This window comes from Palaemon carinicauda, chromosome 1 (assembly GCF_036898095.1).
Source record: "Palaemon carinicauda isolate YSFRI2023 chromosome 1, ASM3689809v2, whole genome shotgun sequence".
Classification (NCBI taxonomy): Eukaryota; Metazoa; Arthropoda; class Malacostraca; order Decapoda; family Palaemonidae; genus Palaemon; species Palaemon carinicauda.
The window spans coordinates 301,178,488-301,197,747 of NC_090725.1; the positions used below are offsets into that span (position 1 = coordinate 301,178,488).

A 19,260-nucleotide genomic window follows, 5' to 3' on the forward strand; every position below is an offset into this window, starting at 1 on the left:
ATCAGATTCACGTTGAGGCTTCGCGGCTTTGCATCTGCGCCTCTGTATCTTTTAGTTTTGTGTTCCTTATTTTCACTAGTTTTTCTCTTTTCATCCACATTTGTTGTAGTATACTTTTCTTATTTTCAATATGTTCTTCACAAAAAAAAAGGAAATTTCAATTTCTTTTATAACTGTCAGGCAATAAGTATATTTAAAAGAAGAAGAAGATTTGTTTACATTTCTACGTGAAAAATATACGTGTAATCTGTAAATCGGTGCTTTGCTACTTACGACCATTCGGTCATTGACATAAGTCGTATAGTAGTTTTATATTTAAAGAGTGTTTTTCTAGTCCTGCTATTCAGGGAAAAGACTCTCCCTTATGCTGGACGTGCAAAAGTTGTTTGCTGTATTAATCCTTTTAAACGTAAATCTGTGAAGTGCATGTATTTTTAAATGTCACCACTGCGCGAATGAAAGATGATAGGATTAGAAGAACGTGAGGATAATATCCTTTACGAATTATTAGTACATGCAGAATGGCCACTGGAACAAGAAGTTATAGTAAGTTAACATTTCGTGTGGTGTATGTATGATAGCGGTCACCTGCATGTATTATTATGTCTACCTTAGAATACGGCAGTGTGGTGGGGGTCGCAGGGGGTCGTTAGTCCCCCCGTTAGGTAAGTAGGTAAGGACACGGCTTGTAGGTTAGTGTTGGGGGAAAAGTTTAGGTCAATTGATGTCCATTTTTAATGAACGTGTGAGGAACTGGCCGCTGATATACAAAGGCTCCGAGTACTTCGTTCAAGCTAGATTTCCGCAGGTTTCGTAATCGGTCCCATAGTTTTTTTCATTATCATGCCTTGAGCGTTATGGTAGCCCATCATAAAGTCGACTATGGGTGTATGTATGATACCTTGGAATACGGTAGTGTAAGGGGTCATTGCAGGGGGAGTTAGCCCCCCATTAGGTCAGTAGGTAAGTATAAGGCTTGTAGGTTAGGTTAGGGGTAAACTTTAGGTTAGATGATATCCACACGAGAGGAACTGGCCGCTGATATACAAAGGCGCCTCGACTAGGTTAGGTGTATCCTACGGTAGCTTAGCTTAACTGTTAATTACAGAAAAACATGGGACAACATTTCGAAGTGAAAAATAATAACTCTTACTATAGTAAATGTGCTTTCAACAATTTTTACCTTTCATTTCAATTTCAAATAAGCCGTTCTAGCAGTATGGAACTGCCCCCCTATCTGAAGGACACGTGGGAACCTGGGATTTTGGGTGTGCAAGACCAGGACGAAACGTAATTATTCAACACTTTTGAGATAAGTTAAAAGGTACAGAACTGAACAAGCCCATCTAACCTAACCTAGTAGTTCCCAGGTCACATCCCCTATCCAGGGCAAGCCTTGCAGGTCACAAAATGTGATTATTTAACACTTTTGAGATTTGTAAGAAAGGGTACAGAACCTAACAAACCCACCTAACCTAACCTATTAGTTCCCAGGTCACAACCCCTTACCAGATCCAGACCCCCCTTCCCAGGTCACAAGCTGAAAGTAAATCACAAATAAATCATCACCTTATGATTGATAATTACGTCTCCTTTTTTTTTTTGTCTTGGCAATCTTTACAGAATGTTGCAGTAGGAAATATGCTGGTCTTCTCTAAAAGCTAAGTCAGAATTGCACTTGGAACACTTTAACCATTGAGGGTTAACACGATGAGCTTTCAAAAAATTATTCACCACACCACAAGTACCGTGAAACTTGGCTATAGCATTGAAATAGTCAAAAGAGCAGCCATTACACTTTGTTACTTTAAGCTCCCTAAGGCTCATCCAACATGTAACATGGCTACAAAGGAACTGAAGCGTTGTCGGAGAAAATGGGGCGTGTCATAGAACTGCCTATATCACACTCTAGCGTACATAAATGACCAAATATGGTAAACTTTGTCATATGGTAGGCATGGTAGGAGAATGACGTATGTGCGCAGGAAGTATAAATTTGTTGGGGAGCAACAAGGAGGTGGGCTTGTGCACAGAAGTATAAACTCGTAATAGCGCAAGAAACCATGTACAAATGCACAAACGGAAGCAGAAACATCCGACTTGCAAAATGTAAACAAAGGAGTAAAATAAACATTTCAGGGGAAGAGGATCCCCATATTTTGTGCCGTTTTTCGTAGATTTATTATGCGTCCCAGAGAAAAATTTATAGAGAAAAAACGGTTAGTTTTACCATTGTTTATCGATTCGCCAGTAAATTTTCCCCACTCAAAACTCCTGGGTCCCATTGGGTGGACCCCATTACTGTAGGATTTATTAGGATATAGGCTATCTTATAAAGTACTGCTTATATTTGCAAGGGACATAAAGGTAATTTTTGAAGAAAACCAAAGTTTTTCTATATATTGTATACCCAATAATTTTATGAGTAAATATTGTAATGTGTTTTTCTATAATAATACTGCTTAACTAATGTCACTAATAAACCTTGAAGTCTACAAATTTTATATATATACGTATGCATTTTTCAATATTAATCTTACCCGATAATCATGTAGCTGTCAACTCCGTTGCCCGACAGAATTCTACGGAAGGGATACGCCAGCGATCACTATACTAGAAGGGGGTGTACTCACCAGCGCCACCTGTGGCCTGGTACTGCAGTACTTCTTGTTGACACCACCTCAATTTTTCCTCTGTCGTGCTTCCGGCAAGACATACATGGATACGCTTATAATTTTGGAGTCTTGTTCACGGTTTTTGGTGAAGTATTGCTCTAAGATTTCAGCTTTCGCTATACTGGAAACTTGTCTATTAGCTTAGATAGCTTTTATATTGATTTGATTAATGGTTAACGATCTTTTGCTTTACTTGGAATCCCCCTTGACTGTTCTTTGATTCAAGATGTCCGACCTTTCTCAAGCTCCTCCCCAAAGACGATGTAGGACTTGTATTAGGCGTATTCCGAAGGCCTCGGTTGATCCTCACACCGTTTGTTCTGACTGTAGGGGAAAATCCTGTCAGTTGGAAGATCGATGTGAGGAATGCGCCGGACTTTCGGAACTTGATTTTGTTCGATTCCTAAAGTATACCACTAAGTTAGAGAGAGAGAGAGTTAGGAGGAGTTCGGCTCGCTCTTCGCTTTATTCCTCACCCCATGACCCTCAACCTTTTCCTCCCCCTGTTGTGACTACCCCCGAACCTACTTTTTGTGCTCAGCCTGATATGTCTGATGTTTCACGTGCCATTCAGGCTTTAGGTGATAAAGTGGAGTCGGTAGTGAGTGACCACAAGTTCCTCTTGGCGGACGTCAAGGAACTTAAAGTGAAAAGTGCAGTGGGAAGTGGTAGTGCCAGTGCTGTGCCGAGTGCTAGTGTCAGTGTCAGTGTTGTGCGTGAGGGTACTTCTGTGCGTGCCAGTCGTCCTCCCAGTCCGGGACCTCTTGCAAGCTCCCAAGCCCAGGGGAGAAGCAATGTCGAAGGGCAAAAGGGTTCGGCAGGCCTTGATCGGCGCACAGAAGTATCCTCGGTGGTTGCGGGCGTATCTTACGGAGATCGTCACTTCCTCTCTCAGACTATTGAGCCTTTAATTTCCTCGTCTGCAGTAGCTTTTTCGGGGAGAAAACGCTGGACTCAGGTCTCAAGACCTCTTAAGCGTAAAGTCCAAACCTCACGAGTTCAACAGCCCGGATGTAGTCATTGGGCTAGCTCTGACTCGCCGCAGTCATCAGGTGACTGCACACCTCCTAAGAGAGGTAAGGCGATGCCTCAACAGACCTCAACTTCTGTTAAGGCTTTGCCTCAACAGACCTCATCGTCTGTTGATCCCAAGATGGCTTTGCTGCAGTCCATGCAGTCGCAGCTTGCGGTCTTAATGAGTGAGTTTCAGGCAGAGAAGGTTACACCTCCGCCTGCGAGCGCTCCTCCTCCTCTCCGCAGTCCAGTCTGCCAGACGTACGAAGTTGAGGTTCCTCAAACTACCTCCATGCGTGAGCTACCGCGTTGGGAGTTGCCAGTTACCAGCGTTGTGCAGCAACCTCCTCAACAATGGGGACAGGAGTCCTATGCCTTACAACCTCCTCTTCCCTTGAGACAAGAGTTTCTTGCAGTAAGACCATCCTCGAGGCAGCAACCTCTTGAGGTACGACAACCTCTACCATCCTTGAGGCAGCCACCTCAGCTCTCGCAGCTGCAACCTCAACTCTCGAGGCAAGCACCTCAAGAACCTCAACTCGTGAGACAGGAACCGCGTTCTGCGCAGCCGCCACCTCAACTCTCGCAGCTCACACCTCAAGAACCTCAACTCGTGAGACAGGAATCTCTTACTGCGCAACCACCTCAACCCTTGAAGCAAGCGCAACTCTTGAGACAGGAACCGCATGCAATGAGTCAGCCACCTCAACGCATGCATCTACCACCTTCTCCTCTACTTGACCAGTCTTTGCAGCCTGAACCTCAGGTTTTACTTCAGTCGCCTCTCACCACACTTGCTCCTCAAACCTCCGCAGTACCTCCTTCATCCCAGCCTCATGACTTTGTCATTAACAGCCCTCATCCTCTTCAACAGAGACTTGAGGATGAGACCGCAAGTGTTTATGCACCCGCTTGTCAGGATTCTGCTGTTCAGCATACCGCTGTAACTTTACCTCTCGCTTCCCAACACTCAGGTGATGAGGTTTCGGAGGAGGAAGCTGCGCACCTAGATGATCCCTCTTCGGACGTGGAGGAACCCAAGTCGTTACCACCCTCCATTGACTTTCGCAAGGTCCTGGCTCTTTTCAGAGAGGTTTACCCGGATCATTTTGTTTCTGCTACCCCTCGCTCTCCTCCGTCAGAGTTTTCTCTAGGCATGCAAACTGTTAAGTCGGCCTACACTAAGCTCGTCTTTGCTAGATCCTCTAAGAGAGCTTTAAGAATGTTAGGGGATTGGTTACAGTCCAAACAGCAACTAGGGAAGACTTCACTTATGTTTCCTCCTACTAAGCTGACTTCTAAGGCGGGCGTATGGTATGCCACAGGAGAGGAACCAGGCTTGGGAATCCCTGCCTCTGCCCAGGCTGACTTCTCAAGTTTGGTTGACTCTCCACGTAGATCGGCTATGAGGCGCTCTAAGGTCTGCTGGACCTTTTCCGACTTAGACCACTTCTTAAAGGGTGTCTTTCGCGCCTTTGAGATTTTCAATTTTCTCGACTGGTGCCTGGGGGCCTTGAGCAAGAAGACTGCCCCTGCTGACAAGGACTCGGCCATGCTTATAATGTCCTGTATGGATAAAGCAATTCGCGATGGGTCCGGCGAACTTGCCTCCATGTTTGTTTCGGGAGTACTCAAGAAAAGGGAACAACTGTGCACTTTCCTTTCCACTGGTATCACCTCTTGTCAAAGGTCTCAGTTACTTTTTGCTCCGCTTTCTAAGTTCCTGTTTCCTGAGGAGCTTATCAAGGAATTGTCTGCGGCCCCTATTCAGAAGGACACTCATGACCTTGTGGCCTCTTCAGCTCGTAAGGCTAAGGTTGCTCCTTCGGTTCCTAGAACTTACCGCACCCCAGTGGCCGATACTCCTGCTACAAGATTTATTCCGCCCTTTCGTGGCAGAGCCCCCAGCCGAGGAAGTACCCGTCCAGACGCTTTCAGGGGCAGGTCTAAGAAAGGTCCCAAGCCTTCGAAAGGCAAACACTGACTCTCCTCCTCTCCAGACAGCAGTAGGAGCCAGACTCAAGATCTTCTGGCAAGCTTGGGAAAGAAGAGGTGCAGACGCCCAGTCTGTCAAGTGGCTAAGGGAGGGTTACAGGATACCATTCTGCCGCAATCCCCCTCTGACCACTTCTCCCATCAACCTCTCTCCCAACTACAAGGAAAAGGACAAGAGGCTAGCGTTACACCAGGAGGTGTCGCTCCTGTTACAGAAGAAGGCAGTGGTGATAGTCCGGGACCATCAATCCCCGGGCTTCTACAACCATCTCTTTCTGGTGGCCAAGAAGACAGGAGGTTGGAGACCGGTGCTGGACGTCAGTGCGCTCAATGCTTATGTCACCAAGCAGACGTTCACTATGGAGACGACGAAGTCGGTCCTAGCAGCGGTCAGGCAGGAGGACTGGATGGTCTCGTTGGATCTGAAAGACGCTTACTTTCACGTTCCTATTCATCCAGACTCCCAACCTTTCCTGAGATTCGTTTTTGGAAAGGTTGTGTACCAATTCCAAGCCCTGTGTTTTGGCCTAAGCACAGCGCCTATGGTGTTTACGCGTCTGATGAGGAATATTGCAAAATTCCTCCACTTAGCGGACATCAGAGCCTCCCTTTATTTAGACGACTGGCTGTTAAGAGCCCCCACAAGTCGTCGCTGTCTGGAGAGTCTCAACTGGACTTTGGACTTGATCAAGGAACTGGGTCTTTTGGTCAACTTAGAAAAGTCCCAGCTTATTCCATCCCAATCCATCGTTTACCTGGGAATGGAGATTCGGAGTCAGACTTTTCGGGCTTTTCCATCGGCCCCAAGAATCAGCCAAGCCCTAGAGTGCATTCTGAGCATGCTGAAGAGGAACAGATGCTCGGTGAGACAGTGGATGAGTCTAACAGGGACCCTGTCATCGTTAGCCCTGTTCATCGAGTTAGGGAGACTCCACCTCCGCCCTCTCCAATTCCATCTAGCAGCTCACTGGGACAAGGATTTGACGCTCGAAGCGGTCTCTATTCCTGTCACCAAAGAGATGAAGACTACTCTCATGTGGTGGAAGACCAACATCCTTCTCAAGGAGGGTCTATCGTTAGCGATTCAGACCCCCAATCTTCATCTCTTTTCGGACGCATCAGACTCGGGCTGGGGCGCGACCTTGGACGGACAGGAATGCTCGGGAACATGGACCAAGGAACAGGAAACGCTTCACATCAACTGCAAGGAGCTGCTGGCAGTTCATCTGGCCTTAATGAACTTCAAGTCCCTCCTGCTAAACAAGGTGGTGGAGGTGAACTCCGACAACACCACAGCCTTGGCATACATCTCCAAGCAGGGAGGGACCCATTCGAGGAAGCTGTACGAGATAGCAAGGGACCTCCTCATTTGGTCAAGAAGTCTAAACCTCACTCTGGTAACGAGGTTCATTCAGGGCAATATGAACGTCTCAGCAGATCGCCTCAGCAGGAAAGATCAAGTCATTCCCACGGAATGGACCCTTCACAAGAGCGTGTGCGACAGACTTTGGACCTTGTGGGGTCAGCCAACGATAGATCTGTTCGCCACCTCCATGACCAAGAGGCTCCCTTTGTACTGTTCCCCAGTTCCAGACCCAGCAGCAGTTCACGTGGATGCTTTTCTGCTGGATTGGTCCCATCTCGACCTTTATGCATTCCCGCCGTTCAAGATCATCAACAGAGTCATTCAGAAGTTCGTCTCTCACGAAGGGACACGGCTGACGCTGGTTGCTCCCCTTTGGCCTGCAAGAGAATGGTTCACAGAGGTACTACAATGGCTGGTCGACGTTCCCAGGACTCTCCCTCTAAGAGTGGACCTTCTACGTCAACCTCACGTAAGGAAGGTACACACAAACCTCCACGCTCTTCGTCTGACTGCCTTCAGACTGTCGAAAGACTCGCTAGAGCTAGAGGCTTTTCGAAGGAGGCAGCCAGAGCGATTGCCAGAGCAAGGAGGATATCCACTCGTAGAGTCTACCAATCCAAGTGGGAAGTCTTCTGAAGCTGGTGCAGAGCCAATGCAGTTTCCTCTACCAATACCTCTGTAACCCAAGTTGCTGACTTCCTGTTACATCTTAGGAATGTTAGATCTCTTTCGCCTCCTACGATTAAAGGGTACAGAAGTATGTTGGCTTCAGTTCTCCGCCACAGAGGTTTGGATCTTTCCTCCAACAAGGACCTACAAGACATCCTTAAATCTTTCGAGACTTCTAAAGAACGTCGTTTGTCCACTCCAGGCTGGAATCTAGACGTAGTCTTAAGGTTCCTTATGTCTCCTAGGTTCGAACCTCTCCAGTCAGCTTCCTTCAAAGACCTTACTCTCAAAACTCTTTTCCTCGTCTGCCTTGCGACAGCCAAAAGAGTTAGTGAGGTTCACGCCTTCAGCAAGAACATAGGATTCACATCCGAATCAGCAACATGTTCTTTACAGCTCGGATTTTTAGCTAAAAATGAACTTCCTTCACGTCCTTGGCCTAGATCGTTCGAAATTCCTAGCCTTTCCAACATGGTGGGTAACGAGCTAGAGAGAGTTCTTTGCCCTGTCAGAGCTCTGAAATACTATCTTAAAAGGTCAAAACCTATACGAGGACAGTCAGAGGCCTTATGGTGTGCCATCAAGAAACCTTCGATGCCTATGTCCAAAAACGCAGTTTCGTATTATATAAGGCTTCTGATTAGAGAAGCTCATTCTCACATGAAGGATGAAGACCTTGCTTTGCTGAAGGTAAGGACCCACGAAGTGAGAGCTGTAGCCACTTCGATGGCCTTTAAACAGAACCGTTCTCTGCAGAGTATTATGGATGCAACTTATTGGAGGAGCAAGTCAGTGTTTGCATCTTTTTATCTCAAAGATGTCCAGTCTCTTTACGAGAACTGCTACACCCTGGGACCATTCGTAGCAGCGAGTGCAGTAGTAGGTGAGGGCTCAGCCACTACATTCCCTTAATCCCATAACCTTTTTAACCTTTCTCTTGAATGCTTTTATTGTTGTTTTTTGGGTTGTTACGGTAGGCTAAGAAGCCTTCCGCATCCTGTTTGATTTGGCGGGTGGTCAATTCGTTCTTGAGAAGCGCCTAGGTTAGAGGTTGTGTAGAGGTCCTTTAGTATGGGTTGCAGCCCTTTATACTTCAGCACCTTAGGGTTGTTCAGCCTCCTAAGAGGAACGCTGCGCTCAGTAAGGAAGACGAACTTATTAAAGGCAGAGTAATGGTTCAAGTCGACTTCCTTACCAGGTACTTATAATTTCATTGTTATTTTGAATAACTAATAATATGAAATACGGGATACTTAGCTTACTGATATACATGTACACTGGTTTTCACCCACCTCCCTGGGTGTGAATCAGCTACATGATTATCGGGTAAGATTAATATTGAAAAATGTTATTTTCATTAGTAAAATAAATTTTTGAATATACTTACCCGATAATCATGATTTAATTGACCCACCCTTCCTCCCCATAGAGAACCAGTGGACCGAGGAAAAATTGAGGTGGTGTCAACAAGAAGTACTGCAGTACCTGGCCACAGGTGGCGCTGGTGAGTACACCCCCTTCTAGTATAGTGATCGCTGGCGTATCCCTTCCGTAGAATTCTGTCGGGCAACGGAGTTGACAGCTACATGATTATCGGGTAAGTATATTCAAAAATTTATTTTACTAATGAAAATAACATATTTATTTATATATATTGGGTTATTTCAAATTACAAAATTAATATGTATACCATTCAAGAGAAACTGGGATAAATCTTTACTTGTGCACCATTACAACTGTAGTTGGCATCAAAACCTCGTATTACTCTGAAACCTAGTCTACTGAGCTTTGTATTTGCTTATCAAAACACTTTTTTTTCCTATGCAGATACAAACTACACAATCCCACGTATATACGGGTTTACTTCCAAGTTGTTTTGCTACGACCGGAAAAGAAAAAGTGCCTAACTGGCAATCGTGTATGGTTACCAGCCATATCGCCACATTGGGTTAGCTCATTCCAGAGGCTGCTCATTCTCCTTCGGGTCGCCATTACTAGCAGTTTTCCCACGCTATGATCATGAGGCCATGTTGAATTGCAGAGTACCCTTTTCCTTTAAAGTGTGTATTGCGAATGAGTGGTCTTTCAAGTACAGTGGTATGCAGATTTGTCCTGGCCTTAAAGGGCTACCAAGTGGAACCTTCATGAGCCAGGTATATCTGCGCCCATTTTGTCCTAACTGGCAGGATAGGCAGTGTTCTTTAGAGTCACGATGGGATTTTTGCAGGGAGTGGCCGCCCTCTGCGTGTGAATAGTATCGGACGTGCTGTAAGGTGGCGGCTAAGAGAGACAGATCTACTGCCATAAATTCCTCTATTAAGTGCATAAAACGGAAACTTTTTTGTGTGGTGCACAATCATTCCCTCTGTGATCCCTCTTTATATTAGTTCCCACAACTCTGGTTTGTGAGGATGATGGCCCTAATAACTTTCCAGATTAGTGAAGCATTAGTCACCCATTGGTCATAGTAAAGATTAATTTATCTGATATTGATCCTTTGGATCCCGCATGATACAAACTGAACATGAGCCTGTATAAGTATCCTTAGTTCCAGAATATATATAAATGTAATTCAATGTTACTGTTCTTAAAATATATTATTTTGATTGTTTATTACTTCCCTTGTAGTTTGTTTATTTCCTTATTTCCTCTCTTCACTGGGCTATTTTTCCCTGTTAGAGCCCATACTTTTCCAACTAGGGCTATAGCTTGGCTTTTAATAATAATGATGATAAGATAATAATACTGATTTTAACAGATCACCAACTCCTCCTACAAGTGTGCTCATTGGTGAACACCATACCTTTATTTCAGGTTTTCAGAACCAAGGGCATTTCTCTGATTTGGAGCATTCTCCAGTCAAAGTATTGAAAATATCGCTTCTATCCCATTTTTCTCCTCTTAGAAACTGGGGTGGGTAACCCTTTAGAATCTAGAGCTTTTCGTGCCCTTGGCTGCAATGCCCTCTACATCTGTTCTTCCATTCATTCATGCAGCTCGAGCGCATGAACGTGAACAGTTGTAGACTGGTTTTCCTCGGAGTTGCAACCATTCGGATGATCTTTCGAGGTGAACAGAAGCTGACTACGGTCAGACTAATAAGCTTGCTGATTACACGGTGTACCCTCAACCTGAGTTCGCTCAGTATGCTGAGGTCCCACAGCGTAAGAAACGTCTACCTTTTCCACCCGGTATTGAGCACCTTTCTCGTTCGTTAGTGAGGCCCTTTCATTAAAGTGGTCGCCCCCCATGGGGTTTCAGAAAAGTGCTTTATTCGTGGATTGCTCACTCCTGCTCTTTGGAGCACCCAGATGATGATGCCTACTGACTGCTTGTCGTTGCTGCCTCTCCCATCGTGCCCCCGGGACACAATGAGTCTTGTGAGTGATAAACCTTTTGGGGTTATTGCTGCAGATGGTGATGCCTGCTGACCGCTCGTGGCCGCCACTTCCCACAATGTGCACAACAGGCCAGGCCCTTTGAGACCTCTGCCTTGGACTTTGGGTAGAAGCCTTCCTCTCCTGTTGTGCATTGGTACGCAGGAAAGCCTTTCTAACTTTGCTCGCCACCATCCGAGCGTGTGCCTCCTCCTGTAGATGCACGCAAGGCTACTTGCTAACCTACCTGCGGGAGTGTTGACTAGTGTTCGTGCTTCATTTCATGCAGCTTCAGGGCGTGAATGTACAGACCCTACTCTTGCTTAAGTGTCTTATTCACTGTTTCGCACCCAACCACCGAGTGTCATCAAAGTAGATGGGATCACTCCTCTTGCTGACGAAGGTCTATGTGCAACTTTGGTTGCGTGCTCACACCTCCATAGTGAAGTTGACTCATGCTACTTTGGTTGTGCATGTGCGCTCGCCTTTCCTACCGCCAGATGGGGATGTGTGCTGACTGGCTGCAGCCTCCGCCCTTCACCATTGTGCCCCAGGCAAAAAGTCTTGCAAGACAACCCTGCATGATTATTGTTGCAGATCTCCACACCCTACGGGATTGCTCTTTGGAATACCCTCATGGTGATGCCTGCCAACAGCTTGTGATCACCGCCTCTAACCATTGTGCCGCCCGTGGCTCAACCATCTCGTGAAACATAATCCTTCTGGGTTATTGCCAATGACTTCTCCTCCCTACGCAATAGACAGCTCTTCAGGGCAATCGCATGATGTTGACCTTTGGCACCTTGCTGTCTCTGCCTAATGGCGCAACGAACCATTCGGACTGCTCCATGATCTTTGGGCTGCCTTGGGTATCCATCACAGGAGATTCCTGCCGTAAGATTTGGGGGACATATACCTTCTATAGAGGTAACTTTTCTGTCTACATTTATTGGTCCATAGTTAGACTTGTGCACACAACTACCTTCCTGACAAATGTAATATTATTATTATTACTACAAGGTAGGCTACAACCCTAGTTGGAAAACCAAGATCCTATAAGTCCAAGAGCTCCAACAGGGAAAAATAACCCAGTGAGGAAAGGACACAAGGAAATAGATACAGTTTACCACAAGAGAAGAATAAACAATCAATGGGAAATATTTCAAGAGCAGTAAAAACATTAAATTAGATCCCTCATATATAAACTATAAAAACTTCAAAAAAACAAGAGGAAGCCAAATAAGGTAGAACAGCATACACGAGAGTACCCCCAAGCATGAGAACAGATTGTTAGGTTGACAGCGATCAACTTGGGACGTTCACTGTAATGCTGTGATCCACTAGAGATAGCTCGTTGCGCTAATGTTTATCGGTCCATGGACGGGCATACACGGCCAACTCCCATCCTAGCAAGGGCAGTTGGAAGGGAAGGATTCATCCTCCCTTTACAAAAACAGTTGCTTGTAACAGATCACATGACTCGTTAGCGATAGACTTCAAATGTTTACTTGTTAGTCAACCTCTCGGCGCCCTCGGGCACTTGGATGCGAGTTGGCCTTTCGCTTGAGAGTCAAATGATCCTTGTTCCTCTCAATTGAACCATCTGACCATTTGGGGTTTTTAACAGAGACAATCTTTGGGCAGTACTAGCTGCTGTACTGAGTAGTTGGCTATCTAGGTAGCCTGAAAACTGCGTAGTTTTTGGGGAGTATTCTGGCACCTACACTAAGGGCAAGTAGAAGTCGGGACTGTTCGTGCTAGGAAGGGCATCCCTCTCACCCGTCTTGCGGGGGAACGATGCCGTGAAAGTAGGGAATAAATGAGAGACCCTAGGGTCCGATTTTCGGATGACCCTGATCCTTTGCGCGAGATGACACGTCCCGCTTCTTTTTCTCCCTCCTTCTGTTGACTCGACATTCAGTGATACTGTATCGACTTGATTATCAATGTGGGTATCTGCCAAGGATGTACATAGTGTCATCCTTCAAGAAATAATTTGCCAGTACAGTACAGGATATGAGTCTCCGGCCTACACTCAACTCCTCAAGTATTCACAATAATATTCTTTCTAGTTGTAACTGGGGTCAGTGCCAATGCATGCACTCTCCTCGTCCCTTAGATGAGAGGTTGATTCTAGCAGGTGTTTCTCCTAAACACTGAGAATAAATGTAAGAATAAACAATGAAAGAATAAAGTAATAAAAATGTTTTCTTTACCTGGGTAGTATGGTGACTCGAAGATGCTAGAGCAAAACGAGAAATAGAGAGGAGCATCCTGATAGCCAAAAATACCTTTAAAAACATGAAGAATCTACTGACAAATAGAATTGGTGCAGACACAAGAATTAGTTTTAAGAACAAAATGGTTTACCCTTATGGATCGGAGAGGTGGACAATAACAAGAGATCTAGGAAATAAGCTAAATACAGCAGAGATGTTTTACAAGAGGATGCTCAGAATATTATGGATGGACAGAGTAACAAAAGAGGAGGAAATGACAAGACTTGGAGTGCAGAGAGCAATGTTAAAGGCAATAAGAAATAAGCAATTGAGCTTTGTTTGGCACATCAAAAGAGAGAATAGATCACTTATGACTCACTGGGAGGATAGAGGGGAGGAGATCAATGGGTAGGCAGAGGACAAAGTACATGTACAGTACAGTATTGTGGAGGGTAATTAGACACCAAATGAATGATAAAAATGGTGAGAGACAGGGAGAGGTGGAGGCGACTGACCGCCAATGTCCAGGACACGGCACTTCAGTAAGTAAGTTAGTGGTAACTGAAAACCTTGAGCATTAGCAGAGATTCTGCGGACTTACTAGTCCAATATGAATAGAGCGAAAGTGAGTCCTGAGTTGGGAGGTAAAAAATTACCAGCCTCCTCGGGGGAGTAGACCTTATCTCTACTTCCTCCCATTTATTGCTGTTGGGGGATGCATCGAAAGAAAGGGGCGGGTGCTCACCTGTTGCGACACATGGCCACTGACCTATGTTCCGACACCTATCAGCAGTGCCTTGCAATTTACTTCCTGGATTTGAGTGCAGTGTTCCTGGTTTTTAATCTCTTCCAATAACTTCTTTCTAGTCACATCATAGTGTTTTTATCAAAACATGATAGTGGGAGAGTACAGACAAGGGTGTTCTTAGCACACCATAGAACACCTAGACAAAGATATTCTTTGCACGACTACTTTTTGTCTATCTGTTAGAAGATGGAGTTGGACATGAGACAAACTCTATTGCCCTTGGCAAACCGACTCAGTGTGGGCAAGAAAAACTAACTGGCAGTCATTCTGAGCAGGTGGACTCAAATACAGTAGTGGGCTTTGAGGTAACTTTCTCTCCCTCAGTTAGTCATTTAAGTCCTGACCCTGGCGGGAGTTGTTGACGAGATGTCGGTTTAGGATGTCTGGTGCCCAGAAGTTTCTAGAGTACTGTTAACCAGTACTTGATAACCAGGCACTTCTACTAGAGGCCCTCTTACATCTGGGGGACGTGTATGTGTTTCCCTCCTCCTGTCTGATAAGGAGACTAATTCTTAAGAAGGGCATTAAGAGATCTGTTGATGACCCTGATAACTTTGCAGTGGCAGCAAGGAGAATAGCACTCAGACCTTCTATTCCTGCCTGAAGATACATTTAGAGAACTGTTCTCTTCTTTCCCGAACTGCACGTACAACCTCGCACAATAATGAAGTGCTGTGCTGTACTGTGTTGTACTTAAAATGAAAGGTTATTAGAGTAGGTATCTGTTTAAGAAATGATAGGATTTAAGTACCTTTAAATTTTCTGTATATGTATGTGGAATGTAAGTATCTTTATAGGGTTTCATTTTCTGTATTTGTATGTGGACTGTAAGTCGCTTTATAGGGCAAAAATCTGACACGTCACATATTGACGTTGGGGCTTCTGAAATCTATCGGTTACATAGGGTGAGATATTACTATGCTGTACTGTATTTAATACAAACAATAGATAAAATTTTTGTAATATTGAGTGGAATTATACATGCCACAATGCACACATTGACAATTAGAATCATATTACTGTAGTCTTTTATGGACTTGGAGCAAAACCTGAAGAGCTGATTTGCAAAGAAGCTAGGAAACTATTTAATGTCCTCACTTTAGACTAATTAAGACTTGGTGATAAGTTTTACATTTTCTATATTGCAAAAATTTGTTTCAGGGAGGTGGTGTCATTAGTCTTGGAGGGAACTTCTTTTACCGGACCATAACACAAACTCCAGCCAACATCTGGGCATTAGCATCATCACTATGGGCTTATGTCAGGTCATCGCCAGCAGTCCCACCAGACTTAGCAAAGTGAGTTCTAAAGATGTAATTTATCAGTTAAGTAATGGTGCCTTTGGAGAGAAAAGTGAATTTGATAACTAAATTTTTCATGCATATTAATGCTATACTGTACTATAATGTATCATAACTTTTATGTTAAACTTTTTTTCATGGTATGATAGTGATTAGTTCAGCTGTAAAATTATATCTTGCATTTGCTTTAAGTTTACTTTAGTAACATGTAGTACTGTATGGTAATAAGGTGTTTTCCTACATGTAAACAAATCTCATGTTCCTTAAAATAGACGTCTTTAGTGGAGCTGGAACACCTTTTGAATTTTAGTCGACAGATAGTACAAGGGTGAAGGTCTGCTCACTCGTTTGTCATAGACTCGCCACCTTTGTCTTTGGCCGCAATCAATACGGATGTATTGTTGCTTTCTTCAACTATTTGATCTTTTCTTATATTTGTTTGTTATACTGAAAGTGTTTGTTCCTACACAAATACTGTACAAACCTTTGTCCTTTAAATAGATTGGTTCAAGTGGTACTGGAACTCTGTAGCTAAAACTTATGACAAGGTGTCGACGCTAGCAAGTAATTACTGTACAGTAATGCCTCGCAACACAAAATTAATTGGTTCTGTAGTGGCTTTCGTACCGTGATTTTTTCGTGTTTTGAGCGCCTTTTGCATGTAAATAGCCTAATTCATCCCAGGCCATACAAAACGCCACATTAGGTGATTATAAGAAGAATACACTCCACTATACAGTACTCGACGAATTACTGTACAATCACTTGGATCATTTATAACCTGTAAAGGAAATTTATAATCAGAGCAAACAGCAAAGAATACTGTAACTAAAGTGTGGAACCTTACATTTGGAGTGAGGCAACGTCCAAGAACGAAGGGTCTGGGCAGTAGAGGACTATGACAAACGACAGAAAACATTAACAAGTGACAGAAAACATAAACACCTGACTCTACAATACAAAACAGATTAATAAATGGCAGAAAGCATTAACATTAAATTTTAGGATAAACTTAAAATAGAATTTTTTTTTTTTGCCTTTTTCTAATTTTTTCTTTTTTCAAGTTTTATATTTTCTAAAATTAATTACCTATTTTCTTCATCACTGCCACTTTTCTTTCATTTTGTTTTACTTTTATCTTCCTCTTAGCCTTCTATTACCGAAGGCCTCTTTTTAAAAGAAATTATCCAAGAAAGCTTGTTTCTGCCTGCTTAAAATGTTCCTGAAATGACTCGAGCAAATGTCTTGAATATTCAAGTGCACGATCTGTGACAACGTTTTTCTGGATATGTCCTTTCGACAACAGCCGCCATTTTATGGTAGCAAGTTAGAGCTTCCTTTATTTCTGCCGTGGTCATAGGGTCATCCTCCTCCCCCTCGCTGCTAGGGAACTGTTCCTGAACTTTGTTCACTTGCATGGCGTCCAACTCCTTCAGGTCAGCTGTTGTAAGTTCCTCTTGGTGCTCCTCGATAAGCTCATTGATTTCGGCCTTATCAACTTCCAGGTCCATGAATGTCCCGAGTGTATCGATTTTAGCAACCTCTGATTGAGCAACAGGCTCGGGATCAACAACATTTTTGGAATCGGCTTCAGCTTGGTCTGCGTGGAAGCCCTTGAAATCTCGTGCGGAGACAGCATCAGGCCAAAGATTCTTCCATGCTGAGTTCAAGGTGTGCCTCAAAACCTCTTGCCAAGCTCTATCAATCATTTTGAAGCATATCACAATATCAAAATGCTCCTTCCAAGATTCACGAAGGGGTGATGTTAGGCAGAAGATAGAGAACCTTGATGAAGGAATACTCTGCTGGGATATCTTCCTCAAGGCCAGTAGAGTGAGCAGGGGCATTGTCCAACACCAACAGGCATTTCAGTGGGAGGTACTTCGCTTCTAAATATTTTTTCCCACTCGGGCCGAAGCAAAGGTTTACCCACTCGGTAAACAAGGTTCTTGTTACCCAGGCATTTGTATTAGCCCTCCACAACACCTGAAGCTTCTCCTTCATCACTTTGTGGGACTTGAAGGCTTGGAGTGTCGGAGTGATACACCAGCAGGGGTTTCACTTTACAATCCCCTCTAGCATTTGCACAGAGTGCAAGGGTAAGCCTGTCCTTCATAGGCTTATTCCCGGGTAACTTCTTTTCTTCCGTGATGAACATGTAATGAGGCATTTTCTTCCAGAAAAGCCCAGTTTTCAATATTAATCTTACCCGATGATCATGTAGCTGTCAACTCCGTTGCCCGACAGAAATCTACGGTCGGGATACGCCAGCGATCGCTATCCAGGTGGGGGTGTACACAACAGCGCCATCTATGAGTAGGTACTCAAGTACTTCTTGTCAACAAGAACTCAATTTTTCCTCTGTCGTGCCGCCGGCAAGACCTACTTGGATACGCTGTTGATTCTGGAGTTGTTGTTCACGTTTTGGTGATGTATTTACTCTAGAGTTTAGCCTTCGCTATTCAGGAAGCTTTATCATTAGCTTAGCAAGCTTTTGGAATTAATTTGGATTAGTTGTTAACGAACTTTGCTAGATTTTGGAATTCCCCCTTGACTACTTCTAAATTCAAGATGTCTGACCAGTCTCAAGTCCCTAAATACAGGCAGTGTAGTGTTAGGACTTGTGCTAGGCGTCTTCCGAAGGCCTCTTTAGATCCTCACACCGTTTGTTTCAATTGTAGGGGTAAAACCTGTCAATTGGAAGATCGATGTGGGGAATGTGCTGGGCTTTCGGAATTCGATTTTAACGAATTCCTCAAAAATGCACGTAGGTTAGAGAAGGAGAGAATCAGGAGGAGTTCTTCTCGCTCTGTGGATTTTTCCTCTCCCCATGCCCCTCAACCTTTTCCTTCCCCTGTGGTGGTGACTCCCGAACCTGCTACTAGTGCTCAGCCATCCATGGCGGATATGTTGCGTGCCATTCAGGCTCTAGGTGACCGAGTGGAGTCATTGGCTAATGACCGTAATCAGCTCTTGGCAGATGTCAGAGAGCTGAAAGCGAAAAGTGCAGTGGGAAGTGTTAGTGCTAGTGATGTGAAAAGTGTCAGTGTCAGTGTTGCGCATGAGGGTACATCTGTGCGTGCCAGTCGTCCTCCCAGTCCGGGACCTCTTGCAAGCTCCCAAGCCCAGGGGAGAAGCAATGTCGAAGGACCAAAGGGTTCGGCAGGCCTTGATCGGCGCACGGATGTATCCTCAGTGGTTGCGGACGTATCTGTTCAAGATCGTCCCATCCACAAACAGACGAATGAGCCCTTACATTCCTCGTCTGTGGAAGAAGTTTCCAGGAGGAAACGATGGACCAAGGTCTCACGACCGCTCTACGTAAGGTCCCTTCCGAGCGAGTCCAACGGCCCAGGTGTAGCCACTGGGTCAGTTCGGACTCGCTGCAGTCATCTGATGACTGCACACCTCCCAAGAGAGGTAGAGTGGTTCCACAACAGGCCTCTGCTCCGTCTGTTGTTGCTCCAACCACGGTAGACCCTAAGTGGTCCATGCTGCAGACTATGCAGTCTCAGCTTGCGGCATTCATGCAGGAGTATCATGCTGAGAAGGTTAACATTGCACCTGTTAACCTACAACCCGCCGAGGTTGTGCGCTCAGCAGATACTGCGGCTGCCTGCTTCCACACTCCACCTGTGAGAGCTCCACCACCGATGCGCAGTCCTCCCTGCCAGACGCATGTTCTTGCTGCTGTAGAGCTGCCGGGTTCCAGCACTATGCAGCTTTCTCCGCAACCCATGCGGCATGCGCCGCATACCATACAGCATGCTCCGCATACCATACAGCATGCTCCGCAACCCACCGCAGCCCCACCCACGCACCAGCACTCTGCTTTT

The 19,260-nt window shown here is 44.9% G+C and overlaps 1 protein-coding gene across 1 annotated transcript in view; it reads left to right on the plus strand.

Annotated features, from left to right (window-relative positions):
* The first annotated feature begins 237 nt into the window (after positions 1-237).
* Positions 238-19,260, plus strand: part of LOC137658262 (NBAS subunit of NRZ tethering complex-like) — an 85,453-nt gene continuing 66,430 nt past the window's right edge. Inside the window, exons 1-2 of the mRNA XM_068392938.1 lie at positions 238-546; positions 15,285-15,421. Of these exons, the coding sequence (XP_068249039.1) occupies positions 463-546; positions 15,285-15,421 (221 nt within the window). The 5' untranslated portion in view covers positions 238-462. The remainder of the gene's footprint in view (positions 547-15,284; positions 15,422-19,260) is intronic.